Source organism: Adiantum capillus-veneris, chromosome 21 (genome assembly GCF_014529385.1).
Source record: "Adiantum capillus-veneris isolate H3 chromosome 21, ASM1452938v2, whole genome shotgun sequence".
In the NCBI taxonomy this organism is placed as follows: domain Eukaryota; kingdom Viridiplantae; phylum Streptophyta; class Polypodiopsida; order Polypodiales; family Pteridaceae; genus Adiantum; species Adiantum capillus-veneris.
Genome location: NC_140951.1, coordinates 72,600,493 through 72,614,647, shown reverse-complemented (window position 1 = coordinate 72,614,647; position 14,155 = coordinate 72,600,493). Strand labels below are relative to the sequence as shown.

The 14,155-nt window shown below is 45.1% G+C and overlaps 1 protein-coding gene across 1 annotated transcript in view; it reads right to left on the bottom strand.

Annotated features, from left to right (window-relative positions):
- The window catches only part of LOC147431149 (mitochondrial-processing peptidase subunit alpha-like), a 61,284-nt gene extending 51,527 nt beyond the window's left edge, over positions 1-9,757 (bottom strand). The window contains exons 1-9 of the mRNA XM_086493802.1: positions 9,600-9,757; positions 8,003-8,257; positions 7,567-7,863; positions 7,329-7,496; positions 6,990-7,163; positions 6,805-6,885; positions 6,315-6,381; positions 6,144-6,241; positions 5,930-5,999 (exon numbers count right to left, since the gene is read on the bottom strand). Of these exons, the coding sequence (XP_086349928.1) occupies positions 5,930-5,999; positions 6,144-6,241; positions 6,315-6,381; positions 6,805-6,885; positions 6,990-7,163; positions 7,329-7,496; positions 7,567-7,863; positions 8,003-8,257; positions 9,600-9,638 (1,249 nt within the window). The 5' untranslated portion in view covers positions 9,639-9,757. The remainder of the gene's footprint in view (positions 1-5,929; positions 6,000-6,143; positions 6,242-6,314; positions 6,382-6,804; positions 6,886-6,989; positions 7,164-7,328; positions 7,497-7,566; positions 7,864-8,002; positions 8,258-9,599) is intronic.
- Between the last annotated feature and the right edge of the window lie 4,398 nt (positions 9,758-14,155).

The window sequence follows — 14,155 nt, the reverse complement described above, 5'->3', positions numbered from 1 at the left end:
CCGGGTCGTTGTGTCGTGACCTCATCTGTGGGGTAGGTCAGACTGCCAGAGTGAATTGCAAAGCCCCGCTTCGCATGACTCATCAACTCCTGAATAGAAGCTGACTTCTGTTCCAAGCAATGATCTTCGATATCTGTAGGTAGACCCAAGGTAAACCGCTCAATCTATTCTCTGAACGAGATCTTCTTGAATGAAGAGGCGAGTAGAAAAGAGCTCCAAAATCTTTCACGGTAAGAATTCACTGTATCGCTCTTGGTCATCCGGAGATGGTTCCAAGCAGCTCGTATATCTCGTTCAAACTCTTGAGTCAACCAAGCAGAAATAAAAAGCCTCTTGAATTTCAGCCATGTAACTTGCACAGGCTTGCTTAATAGAAGCGTGGACCACCAAGTGCAAGCATTCCCCTTAAAATAAGAGGCAGCTCTCCGAATCTTGGAGTGCTCTGAATAGCGTCCTCCCGCGAAAGCGATGTCAAACTGCTGTATAAAAGACAAAGCCTTCGAAGCATCGGAGTATCCCGAAATAGTATCAAACTTAGGTGCTTGGCCACCTTCCTTAAACTCTCGGACTTTCTTGCTTTTATCTTCGAGAAAGTCATACTGGTTGGCTTTGTAAAAATTCTTCTTGTTCGCATAAAAGTTTCCGTTGTCAGAGTCTGAATTGTCCGTAGACGAGTCCTCTATAGAAGTGTCACTCACTGGGCGAGACTTAAGACTTCTTTGCCTTTTTCTTGCCCTTTCCGAAGCGTTGTTTCTTGCTTCGCTTTTTGCTTTTCCTATCTTCTTCGCTCGAGTCTGAAGAGCTAGAAGAACTGTCAGAAGAAGAAGAAGAAGAACTGGGTAAGCCTTCAAACTTGACACGCTTCTTCAATTTCTTTGCCTTGTCGAATGTAGACCGACGACCCAAATATCCCGGGAAGTCAGTGCCTTTCTTCTGCTTCTTGCCGTGCTTTTTTGCGTCGAAAAGCTGAGCAATCCGTGCATCAACCACGTTCTCCAGTTCCTTCTCCGTATATTTCTTGGAAGCAGAAGGTTTCTTGAGAGCGGGTTTCGCGAGTGTTGTTGTGGTTCTCTGCCACTCCGTCTGTACCTCTTCCAAAGAGGTCTCGTTCATATATTTTGCCATCTTCGGATCCTTGGCAAAATTGAGTATCATCTTTGTTGCATCACCAATCAATTGACGACGCTCCATCTCTAGTTGCTCAGCCTGAGTAGGCCTAGGCGGGCCATACTCCATGCCGGAATCTTCATTGTGATCCCTGTCCGCATCCCAGATGCAGAGGGAGTTGACTGATCATTGCCTGAAACCATAGGTGCCGCGAAAAAAAATTCGGGGATCGGATTTCTCGTAGAAGAGAAATCGGCCGTGCTCTCATACCACTGTAACAGACTTGGACACTCCAAGTCAAGAATCAACCACGACAGCACCAAATAACCACTTCAAAACAATTCACAGATCACAATAGATTTGCACTGGCCCGACGAAGTTCCGTGCCTACAGACATTGGCCCCAAAGACTGGCGCCCCTTTCGGTATTTCTTTTTATATTAATCAGATCAAAGTACAAGAGAGTGGCTAGGGTTTCACTCTCAGACTCTGCGTCCAGATGCCCTGAGAAGTGAAGCCCTCACCACTTATTTAAAGGTACAAGGGATGCTCAAAAGCAGAGCCCCCAAAAGCTTCAAAATCAAAAGCCCTGAAAGCCAAAAGCACTTTTTTTTTATTCTCCCTCTTTCTCTTGCTATTTTGCGTAGAAAAAGCAATAAAAAGCTATCAACGCAAATTCCGCCGCAATTTCCGGAATTCCGTATCAGCTGCTACGTCAGCATCCCGGCAGATTTTAGGGTTTGCTGAAATTAGGGTTTCAGCCAGAAATTAGGGTTTCCTGTAAATTAGGGTTTTTGGCAGATTTTAGGGTTTGCAGGAATTTTAGGGTTTCAGCCAGAAATTAGGGTTTTTGCTGTCCGCCACGTCATCACTTTGTGATAGAATATTCCTTATTGGATGAGATAATTCTGGGAAAACAACAACCCAAGATATCAAGAGTTCCGATCTCAAATGAGAAATATCAAGAGTTCCGATTTCGAATGAAACTCCTTGTTGGATGAGATACTTCTGGGAAACCAACGACCAAGGATATCAAGAGTTCAGATCTGGAATGAGATTCCTTATTGGATGAGATACTTCTGGGAAGTCAACAACCCACGATATCGAGAGTTCCAATCTGGAATGAGACTCCCTATTTGGATAATATACTTCTGGGAAACCAACGACCCAGGATATCAAGAGTTCTAATCTGGAATGAGACTCCTTATTGGATGAGATACTTCTGGAAAAACCAACCACCCAAGATATCAAGAATTTCGATTTGAATGAGAAAATTGATTGTCCCTCGGATTGTCCCTTGGAATGACCCTCAAAAAAATTTGAGCTAGCTTGAGTTGTTTTGCAGATATGTTATAATCACGGACGATTACTTTCTTTTAAAGGGGGATGTCACAAATTGCTGATGTGTCAAGCCACTAAAGATCAAAGCCAACCTACAGATCTCGACCGAGGGGCCTAAACCCTAAGACGAAGCAACAAAAGAATAAGAAGAAGTCCTACCAACTTATGGGACCCCGTCCGATGGGGCCCAGGAACCTAAAGGCACTAAAATTAAAGCGGGGCCAACACACACAAGAAGATGATGGCGTGGCTCTCTACGGAACTCTCGCAAAACATGTCCACTGTCGCAGACATGCTGGCGTGGCAGACTGTACGGACAGCCCTACAATTTGCGCTGACAATGCCACATCGCAGCTCTACAGATTTCCGCAAAAAACACTAACAGCTTTTGGCCACCCGCTTTTGGACCAGATGCTTTTGAGTTTATAGCTTTTCATGTAGACTGCTTTTCATAGGCCAAGGGCCTTTAAATATGATGGAGGGCTCATTCTCTGGCATGCTCCGCGTGAGGTGTAGAGGATGGAGTACCGACGATGTACTAAGTTCAAGTAATATAAAGAAATACCAAAAGGGGCGCCAAGGTTTGGGCCAGTGCTCTCTCAGGGTGGAACTCCGCCACCCTATGTCGTCTCTCTCTTTCAGTTCAGTTGTTGTTGAAGTGTTAAAAGTCCATTCAATTTGTGCTTTTCAGTTGGCACATGGTGCTTGTCTCGTGACAGGTAGTTCCTGTCAGCATGGCATCTAGGCCACCGTGGCCAAGCCTCCCTCAACGTGGACCCCCTCAACATCACGCCCCTACTAATCCTGTCCTCGTCGCGAAAAGCTTGCAGTAGGGTACTTCAGTACAAAAGCCAATTGTTATTGGCGACGACCATTTTAGGCATTAATGTAATTTATGCCATTCCCATTACCTTTACCTTTTGCAAAAAAAACCCCTTCTACGCGCGCGCACTCTCACAAGCATTTGTCTTAACTGGTGAAACAAAGTCACAACCAAGGCTCTCTAAGTCAAAATTTAAAGCATATCTATTTACACTAAAATTTGTAAAGTTTTCACCATTTATTGTAAACAAAACTTTAAATCTCAATTCCATACATTCATCTATGATTTATTCTGAGTATTAGCTAGGGCTCTTGGTGCTTCCAATGAGGCACCCCACCTCAAGTTATGGCATGACCTCCCATGTTTTGTATTTGTCTAATGTGATGAATAGTAAGGAGATATTTGTGTGCGTGTGTGTGTGTGTGTAAAAAATGTGGAATGACGAGTAAAGAGCACGGAAATTGTGTGTGCTACTATGGCTAAAAAAGTATGACGTGTGTGTGTGTGTGAAAATGTGAAATGGTGGTTTTTCTAACGTGGTTGAAAAGTATGGAGATGGTGTGTGCGTGTGTGCACGCTTGTGTTTCTAAGATGGTGTGTGTGTGCGTGCGCACGCTCGCAAATGTAGAAAGATGTAGGGAATTTGTGTGTGTATGCTGGTAACTATGACATAGACCAAATTTTTTAAAGCATGGCTTGTGGTCTTCGAACTTACACCTTATAAATTTAATGGGTTTTAAAAACACCTGCGTCATCAGCCTCTGGCACTTTGAGTTTGCATTGAAACAATGAATAAAATGGCCTTTTGAGTGTAAATACCGATAAATGCATCAAAAAAATTTCGAGATATTTACCTATGGTATCACAAACTCGCTATTTGCAGCATTTTTTAAGTATATTTTAAACGTGACATCTCAAGTTTGCTTTGAAGAAATGCGGTGAAGTAATCCTCATTCTAAAGTAAATCTTGGTTTCTAGTGGAAAAGTCCTCTAGTAAAGACCCTCTACATTAAGGCTTAAGGGAAATTTGTTTGGGAAATTGAGGGTTAAAATTCTCTACGAGTAGGCGCCTGCCATGCGGTGACTTTTGGGGACGTTTGGTAGTGGCAACTCTTGGAACCAGCGCTGGTACTGAGGCCCATTGTGAGGCACCTTCGTGAGGGGTGCCACTTTTACGGCTTGAGCATGGACACGGTACCTCCGCGACGCTAGAGGTAGTGCTCGAAATTTATCTTCAGCCAGGCTGGTGATATCTTTCGAGCGCTCCCTCCACGCTGGCAGAGGGAGCTCACTGCCACGTCGGAACCAGATGCGCTCACAAGCCTCGCAACTAGTATGGATCCAGGTGGAGCGTGGCCTGGAAAAGAGCAGCCTGCTAGCGAGCTGTGCTGTCAATGGCTTTAAACAATGCCTCAGCTTCGACAATAGGAGCAGCCGTATGTATCTTGCAACTGTCTCTTGGGATGGTTCTTGCGAGTCTCTCCAGACTCTTCCCAATCAGTATTTGAGAGGGAGAAATTTCTTTCTATACATTTCAAAAAGAAAATTATATAATTTTGAGTGCGCACAACCATATTTTGAGCCCTAACCATCTTCTTAAAGGAGCAAATCTTCTAATCTAATTAGAATTATATTATACTTTCTTTGACCAATTTTCGCTAATTCAAACGGGTTTTTATATTTTCCTCTTGTCATACTACTTATAAAGAGTTTCAAGAGCTAGGTTTCATAGGACTTATCAAGAGTTTCAAGAACGAGGTTAATTCCAAATCCAACAAGGGCAATGTGCAGAAAGTTATGTATGCAATCTTTTGCCACTTTTGTTGAACCCTAAAGCAATGAGCCCTATAAGCATTCCTCTTTAGTGACTGGCAACCCTAGGCTTTGGGCGAATGCAAGTGCGTCAAATTGGCTTCACAACCCTTCGCATTACTCTTGGACAGGCAGTCTGAACACTACCTTGTTTTGCCTTCAAACCTAAAGTTCAGTCTTTTCGAGCATAGTTCAGTCCCAGCCCTTGGGGCAATGCAAATGATTGAAAAATTTTCAAGGTTTACTATAATCCCACCTGCAAAATTTGCAATTAATCTCTCCTCACCTGTGTGCTTCTCTATTCATTCCTTCATTTCTCTCCATCCTTGATTATACATGCTTTCTTGACTTTTACAAAGGTTCATCTTGGAAAGTTCAATTGCGTTGCAGCATATACAAAAAACTAGTTTCTGGTTTGCATTGGCAATATAAGCTCAGATGTCTAAAGAGAGTGGGCACTTCAAAACCAAGGGCACCTAGTGTCATTCAAGCCCTTTGGAAACAAGTGACATTTGGGAGCTAATAAAATGGCAGATGGTATGAGCGAGCTCAATGTTGCATCTTCACTACAAAAAGTTGGAGCTCACTTGGTATCTAGTAACCCTTGCATCCCTCATCTATTCATCAACTGAAAATGTTATAGTGTAAACGTTAGTAACCCACAAATCTCTACCAGCACAAAGAGTAGCCCCAGCTACCCTACTTCGCAACATCATTGTAAAAAATCAAGTGAAAGCTCACCCCGGTGCTTCAATTTAAGCTCCAAGAAGTTACAACTACTGTGAACAAGAGACACGACAAGTATGTAGCTTTCATTACAAACATAGGGAGAGAAAACCATTCTTACTTGTTCCTTGAGCAGTTTCTATCAGCTCCTTACAAAAGATGTCCACCAAGTCCAGTGCAAATTCAGCATCCTGTCATGTGCCACAGGAAAGGAGAGCCTAATTATAATTGTAGGATGAAACTTTGTCTTTCAGACTAAGGCTATTCTTTTCGCTGCAGCCTAAACAGGTGAAGTGAAGCTTAATTATGGAACAAATCGGGTCTTATTCATGTACCGAACATCCATGTAGCCCAAAGAGTCCTGTATCGTTGTAAATGCTGCTGAAGGCAACAATAGACTGCACCTCTGAGTACTGATTCAAGACCCTTGTATCTGAAAGAATCCAACCAAGATGAGAGAGAACTTTTCCAGCCACAAAAACAAACTCTAAAAGGGAGAAGCTTACATAAACGGGAGTACATTCCTTTCCCTGGGCCTCCAGCTGAAAAAGACCCACCCCCACCAAGTAAGGTCTGCACAAACATGGGACTGTAAACAGCAGACATGAATTGTGCACCACTGGGAAGGAGTAGAGTGCAGCAGTGCAGAAGACAAGACAACTCCAGTAACACATTAGCAACCATAAAGCGTGCCTTATTTATGACCATGACTGTCTAGATGTTAGACACTCTCCACAACAAGCAAACGTATTACGCTCAAGGAACACGAATAAAACATATGTAATTTATGACTGTGATATGCCATACGCTAGCCCCTCCTCGTAGTTGACAGAAGACTACGTGACGGTGTTGCTGTCACATGATAAAGCAGCTCAAGCAAGTCTTGGAAATTGGAATGGATGCCAAACTGAAATTTGCTGAGGACGGAACAATTTTGTAGCGGGTAGGAGACACATGAACATAATTATAATAAAATCTGACAGTTTAATAACATACCTGTAAAACTGTCATGGCGATTGAGTCCTTCTCACTGCGCCAACCACCAGGGACTTCAAAAGCAAGAGCAACATGTATTTTCTGCAAAAGTTGCAACCCCAAGCATAAAAAAGTGGACAGAACGACTAGCATGTGAAGAAGATGGGGGCTCTTCCGAACATGAATCCCATGGTCAAGGAGTATACCGGAGTATCTGCCACTCCTCGCCAGTCACCACCTACATACTTGGAAGCTGGTACTTCGTATGGTTCCTGTCCAGTAGCCGGTATAGTAGAAAGTAAAGGCTCTGCTATTGCTAGCAGCTCCTTATGGTCTACTCCAGATGCCGCCAAAACTATTCTAGGGGCTGTGTAATTCTCCTGTGATCAAGTTTATGTTATGCTACAGCAACATATAAAGATAAAAATCACCCAACTTGGCTACAATTACAGGATAACCAGCTAAATGGTCAGTCAGCACACTGTGCACATAGTACAGATGAAACCTATGTGCGAATGGCACATACACAAAAGCTAGCCACTCACTTGTACAAAATAGGCCAATGATTCAGCATTGATCTGAGCTAAAGCGGACTCTGATGCAACTAGAGGCTTTGCTAAACAACCTTGATAGCCAGCTGTATGCAGTGCTTCCATCAACACGCTCTGTGGGTTGTTCATAATCTCAGCCAGCTCTCCCTTGACCTTTGCTACCTGCAACAAGCGTCCAGATAAATGAGATCTGTAAAATGAGATAATCTAAAGTATGTAGCACAAAAGTTACCTGCTCCTTGACCTCCCACTCATAGAAGACAGGATTCCGCACGCTGTCTACAAGCAATTCCACAACTTCAGGCATGTGTGTTTTAATGGCATCCCCTGTGTATGCCATCTGTTCCCGAGATGCAGAGGCCATAATGTTGGCACCAATAGCTTCTGCCTCTCTGATGAGTCGAAAATGTGAACGGTTTCGGGTGCTCTTGAAAGCCATTCGCTCCAGTAGATGAGCAGCCCCAGCTGTATGAGGACTCTCATTGATGGAACCAGCATCCACATAAAGCCCAATTGTGATAGTAGGACCCTGACGTACACACGGTTTAAAGTTAAGAGAGACGTGAAAGACCCTGAGCATCAATGGCTGAAGTTTCTATCGATTATTCCACCATAAGACGAAATCAACAAACTCCCACTTGCAACTGACTCTTGTTGCACAAGCTTACCGCAATGTTCTCTGATGCAATTTTTAAGCCATTTGCAAGAGTGGTGACCTCAGTTGGTGAAGCAGCTAGATCATCTGGTAGAGAAGGTGGCACTTTGATCCCTGGCAATGCCTCGAACAAAGGTGGTAGGTTGGTAGCAGGCTTCTCACCAAGCAGCCAAGCTAAAAAGCCTCCCTTGTTAACCTGACTGGCGACAGCAGGAATTGCAAGCCGCGGTGCAGTGGAAGCGATCCCCCTACTAGTATATGACTTGATCTGCAAAGCAAGTAGCAAAGTAAAAAAACTCACACATTAAAGTGTTGCAAAACTAAAAATCCAAGCTTAAGGTAGCTACGAATCCTCAACCTTAAATCAAACTCAAATCAAAGACATGATGGTCTTCTCATTGATTACAGTAAAGTAAATAGAATTTGCCAAGTGAAGTCTAATCGTAGACTTAGCCAATGCATTTAACTCAAGCAAGCTTAGATTCAATGCCAAACAACAGCTTTAGCTGCTTGCTTACGACAAGGACGTCTAGAATTTTCTCGTTCCATAAAGATAATTTGCAACCATCAAACTTACAGATGTTGTGAAGCTCTTTCTCTGATGCAAAAGCTGCCATTATCAAGCACAATACTATGGTGAACTCGCAAGTAAAGTTTGACAAAGTTTCGACAGCGATTGGGGAATATGTGAACCAGAAAAATATGAAAAAGACAACTCATAACCCAATGTCAAAACTATGGCAAGAAAGATTGGCAGAGTTTTGGCACAAAATAGAAAATATGTCAAGGATGTAGCTGTTTCGTAAGGTCAGAAATTTGAATCAAAACCCATTAGAAGAATCTTAGGTATACCACAGACAAGTATAAGCACAATACCTTGTGAAGTGACAAACGAAAAAGCTAGTATGGAAATCAATGAATGTATGTCAAGGGAATGATTCACTTCCGTTTTGGTCACTGTCATAACCACCTTGTAATCTTCTCAATACAGTTCAGATTACCTTATAATCTTCTCAACACAGATTATTAGTCTTCAGAAAGACAGCTAACCTCACTTGAGTCTTCTACAGCTCTGGATGTTGTGCATGTTTGAAAAAATATGACCAAAAAGGAGGAAAAAAAAAGAATTATGATGGCCGATAGATATATATACGACGGCACAGTGTTAGTGAATAGGCCACCATGTGGGATAGCTTTGGTTGAACTATTCATGAATCCAGGTGTTTGTCTTTGTTATTTGTTCCGCCCTGCCGGGGGAAGGGTTTGGGTCGTTGTAAAATATATGACACCAACAAAGAAGGTTTCACAAAATGCGTGTATATATGAGTGTCAGAAGAAGAACAATGACCCTGGACAATGTTACGCAATGAAATACCTTAAAGCTGCTTTTCCCCATGCCAGAAAAATGATCGGCACTGTGAAACTACTGGACACACCACACATTCGGGGTAGGGACACTCTAAATATGAATTTTAATTTCCCAGTTGAATGCATGGAGCAGGATTAATGGAGGGAAAAACACAGAAATCGAAGTGCGCGAGAGAAGGAGACAATGCAAGTGTCCTGCTAAATGTAGCGCGATCGGAGACTCGGACGAAAAGGAAACCAACCTTGGAGGAAGAAAAACGGCGGGCAGAGGTCCTCCACATAGCGATGGTCGGATCGTCTTCTCTGCTCGCAAGCCTCCCACGATCCCGCACTCACAAAGATGGAAATTAGGGCCGAAAGGAAGCCAGCACTGCCAACAATACTGGTAATAATACCATCTGTTTCCTCCGAAAAGTGTTGGCCTACTACCTAGGTAGGCCTAGTTTGCTTACAATTTTTTGTAATGCTCCTCATTGTCTTGTGCTCTGCCTTGAGTTTCGCTAAACGGGAGCGAGAGAGAGAGAGAGAAATGAAATGAAATGAAATGTTATATTAACGTCTTCAAAAGGCCATAGTGACCTATGAGACCAGAAAGTTACAAGGTGGTGGATCTGATACAAAGTCAGAGTAACCAAATAACCTAACAACAGTACAAAACAAAGATATATATAATGGGATTCTATATTGGTCTATGTGAGCTAAGCCGAAAACTAAGCTAGTTGGGATAGTTGAATCACAAAAGATATAAGGGGGGCGGCTTGTTGGGATAGTTGAATCACAAAAGATCTAGCATCGGTCGTTGGCGAATCTCATCAATTTCCTCCATGGTTAGTAGTCTGACCGGGCGTCGTGCATGCCTGGCCAGTGTGCTCAGAATCTTTTGACGTAGCCTCTGTCGATGCTGTGTAGTCCTGCGCAGTTGTGGGCGCCTGGATTTCCCCAGTTCAATCGCTCGGTCAATCAGTGTGCCTCTGGTGTGAGACGGGGGGGGGAGCTCTGTTGTGGGAGTGGCTCTTGCGGATGTCCTGTGTCTGCTCTGAAGAAGTCTGTAATCTATCTTTGAGACTGGCGTATCCCATTACTCTTAAGAGTGGTCCAAAACCCTCTCTGAACAAGCAATGGAAGCGGCCTCGTATCTCGTAGTAGACGGGGCAGTGGCATGTATAATGCAGCTCTGTCTCAAGTTCCATGTCACACAAGGGGCATGTCCTGGCCTCTGCTGGTACTCCGTTGTATCTCCCAGTTTCAATCCGCACAGCAGACGATGTGCGTAATTGGCCAATAGCACACCGTATCCCATGAGACAGGTGGGTATCCATGTATCTGGGTCTCATCACAAAACCATCTTCCGTAAGCTGGAGAAGGTGGTCTCTGTAGAAAGCCATCTTCGTGCCCAGTTCTTGTGCTGGTTGTATCCATGTCCTCCTGGTGTCTAGCTGGGTCAGGTCTTGGCGGATGAGCTTGGTGATCTCCGACTGTGTAAGAATGAGAGATGGTGCATCCAATGAGTACTAGAATGGTGGTAGCTTGTCTATGCTGAACCCATGCGCCTGAAACCATGATGTCATCTCCCCATACCAGCATGTTGTATCTCCTTGTATGGCTAACTGTCGAGAGGACTCAAGTGCTATGCAGGCATATCTGTCTCTGGGAAGTTCCCATGTGCAGTTTATGAAGGACACTGATCTAGTGAGCGCCTCTACCACTAGTGGGGGGGCCGCTAGCTCTGCTCGGATAATGGCCCGTGGTACTGATGCCTTGGCTCTAATGAGCCGCGAGATCATAGAGACAAGAGGTTTCTCCATGTTCCCCCATCCGTCTGAGCGACCCGGCCTCCCGTGGTGATCCAGTGAAGGTCCCCATATCTCAGCCCCATAGAGCAATGTGGAAGCCACCAGGGTGTCAAAGAGCCAGAGCTTCGTCCGGGGCTCCTGAAACTGAACCTGCGAACACATCCTCTCCAATCTACCCAATGCTGCGTGGGCTCTAGTAAGTCTAGTCTCTGCTGCTCTTCTGAGTGAGAATGCAGGTCCGCTAAAAACCACTCCAAGGTAAGTGTAAGCGTCTGTGTACTCCACAGTCTCCTGGCCGTATGTGAATGTAGGTGCTGACCTCCTGATCCACTGTGGGGTGGTATTAAACACCATAACCTTGGTTTTACCCAGGTTGACAGACAAACCACTTTCGTGGGCAAACGTATGCAAAGCATCCAATTGACGTTGCATTCCTTTTGGGGATTCGGAGATCAACACTATGTCATCAGCATATAACAAAAGTGGAATCCATGTCCCTACCAATTGAGCACCTTTATCCCCATCGCTGTCAATGTAGTCAGAAACCTCATCCACATACATACCGAAAAGAGTAGGAGAGAGCGGGCAGCCCTGCTTTACCCCAATAGTGAAGTGAACCGGTGTAGAAAGTCCCTCCGGGGTGCGTACGTGTCCTACTACTGATCTGTACAATGCCATGATCCCCCAAATGAGTTATGTGGGTACTCCCATTTCCTGTAGTCTGCGCATCAGTCTAGCTCTGGGTACCGTGTCGAAAGCTTTGCGGAAGTCCACAAAGCTACAATAGATCTGTCTCCCATGAGATCTACCTTCTTCGATGATGGCCCTGAGTGTTAGGATATGGTCAAGAGTAGAGAATCCTCTCTTGAATTTTGCTTGCCCAGTTGCACGTATCCCTTCCCTCTCTGCCCATCTACTCAGATGTTGCTCCAGAATGGATGCATACAACCGTGCCAGTGTGTGCCCAATCATAATAGTGCGATAATTCCCAGGCTCCATGGGGTCTCCTGATTTGAAGATAGGTACGATCGTAGATAGGCTCCAAGAGTCTGGTAGGCCCTCACACATGGCCCGGTTAAACATAACTGCTAGAAGCTCTACTAGTAGGTCTTTGGCATGCATGAAATGCTCAGCGACTAGGCCATCATGATCATATGCTCTCCAGTCTTCATCTTGTCAATAGCTTTCTTCACCATCTCAGCGGTGAAAAAGACACATGCATGTGGGCATGGATCGGGGGGGGTGGGAAGGGCCGGCTGTCCAGGTACTTTGTACAAAGATGATGCGTATTGCCCCCATGTCTCTGTGGAGGAAATAGCAAGGGGGGGGGGGGACTGCTCATGAAAGATCCGCCACGCCTCACGTGAGTTCGGACTCACGTGAGTCCTGACTCAAGAATAGTTGATATAGATCCCGCTCGAGTCGAGCCAAAAAAGCACTCTTCTTCCGCCGCACCAGGCGTCGGAAGTCAATCTGTGACTGTCTGTGAGTGACGTCCCCCAATAGCACCTCCCTCTAAAGTCTGGCTCTAGTCTGGCGGCACTCCTCATCGTACCAGCTGTTCTGAGGCATGCTCCCTGATCGGAGGCTATGCTCAGGCTGGGTGTGTGGGTATGCTTCTGCTACTGCCTCATGTAATGTCTGTGTTAGTATAGTAGTTAGCTCTTCCAGAGGTCGCCCCGAGTCCTCAGTGCATAGGCGTTTGTAGATTCCGTCCATGTATACAGAATCCGTCTCCCGTGTGAATGTGTAGCGAGTAGGGGCTGCTACTCGTGGCCTGTGTGCTACCCTGAACTAGAAGGAGATGGTCATCGACACAAGAGCATGATCCACTACCACCCGATCGGCCAGGGCTCAACTGTGAGATCCTGGATACTAGAGATGAGATTCGGTTGTGCCATGACATAGTCTACTGTGCTGGCTCCATGTTTGTGTGGGAAGCATGTAAAACCTCCCGAAGTAGGAAATCTTTGTAGGCCGTTCAAGATGGCAAATCCATGTGCAGTGCCCATGTCTATCAGGTGTCGCCCATACTCAGTACATTCCACATCGTGTGATAGTCTGGAAAGGCCCATCTCTACCACATCTAGCTCTCTTAGCATCTCCTCTGAAGTATCATAAAACACTGCCTGGTGATGGGCAGTCCTAGCATTGAAGTCCCCTAGGATGATAATGTCACCGTCCCTAGAGAATTCCCATATGTCATCATCTAAAATAGAGAAAGGGGATTGTCCTCTGGGTGATGCATAAACTGATGTACTCGGGGGAAAGTAGCAAATATCTAGATAGAGGTATCTGCCTATCTCTGCTTTCAGTCTCACGCACATGTACCTAGCCTGCTCGTCCATGCGGGCTATATGTATCAGTGGCTGCAGATCCTCTCTAAATAACACTGTCACTCCCCCCGAGCCCCGCCCGCTGTGCTCTGAGCGTGTCTCCTGTCTGTAGGCTGTCTCCCACCTGTATCCACTGATGTGAGGAATGGATTGCCCTGGGGCCTGGTGTGTCTCAGAGTAAAAGATGATGTCTCTTCCAGTAAAGCTATTCTCAAAGGCACCCACATCAAGACGCATAGATCCATTGCAGTCCAGGCAACTACTTTGAGTGTGGTCCCATAAGTCTCGCACCGTCATGTGGAGCGTCGTTCTAGTATTACCACTTTTTCGTCTCGGTAAAAAGCGATCTTGCCTTTTTCCCTTGCCGCTCTAATCTCTAGCATTACTTCCTGCATATGAGCGATCTGTGAGAGGGTGAGATCATCCCCGAGAAAGATGCCAGTCTCTTTAAGAGTTGGTCTTTTCTTCAAGAATGACTTCTTTGCTTCCAGGGAGGGAAAACGGAGGATGAGTGCTCTTTCTTTTGAGGTTTCTCCACTGCTTCCATTTTTCTTTATGTTGCCCACTCTCCATGCCCTTGTGTGCGTCGGCTCATGAATCCCCATCAAGGCTGTGAGTTCTTTTACTTCTTCGTCCACATTGCCTTTGTCTTTAAGACCGCAGATTCTC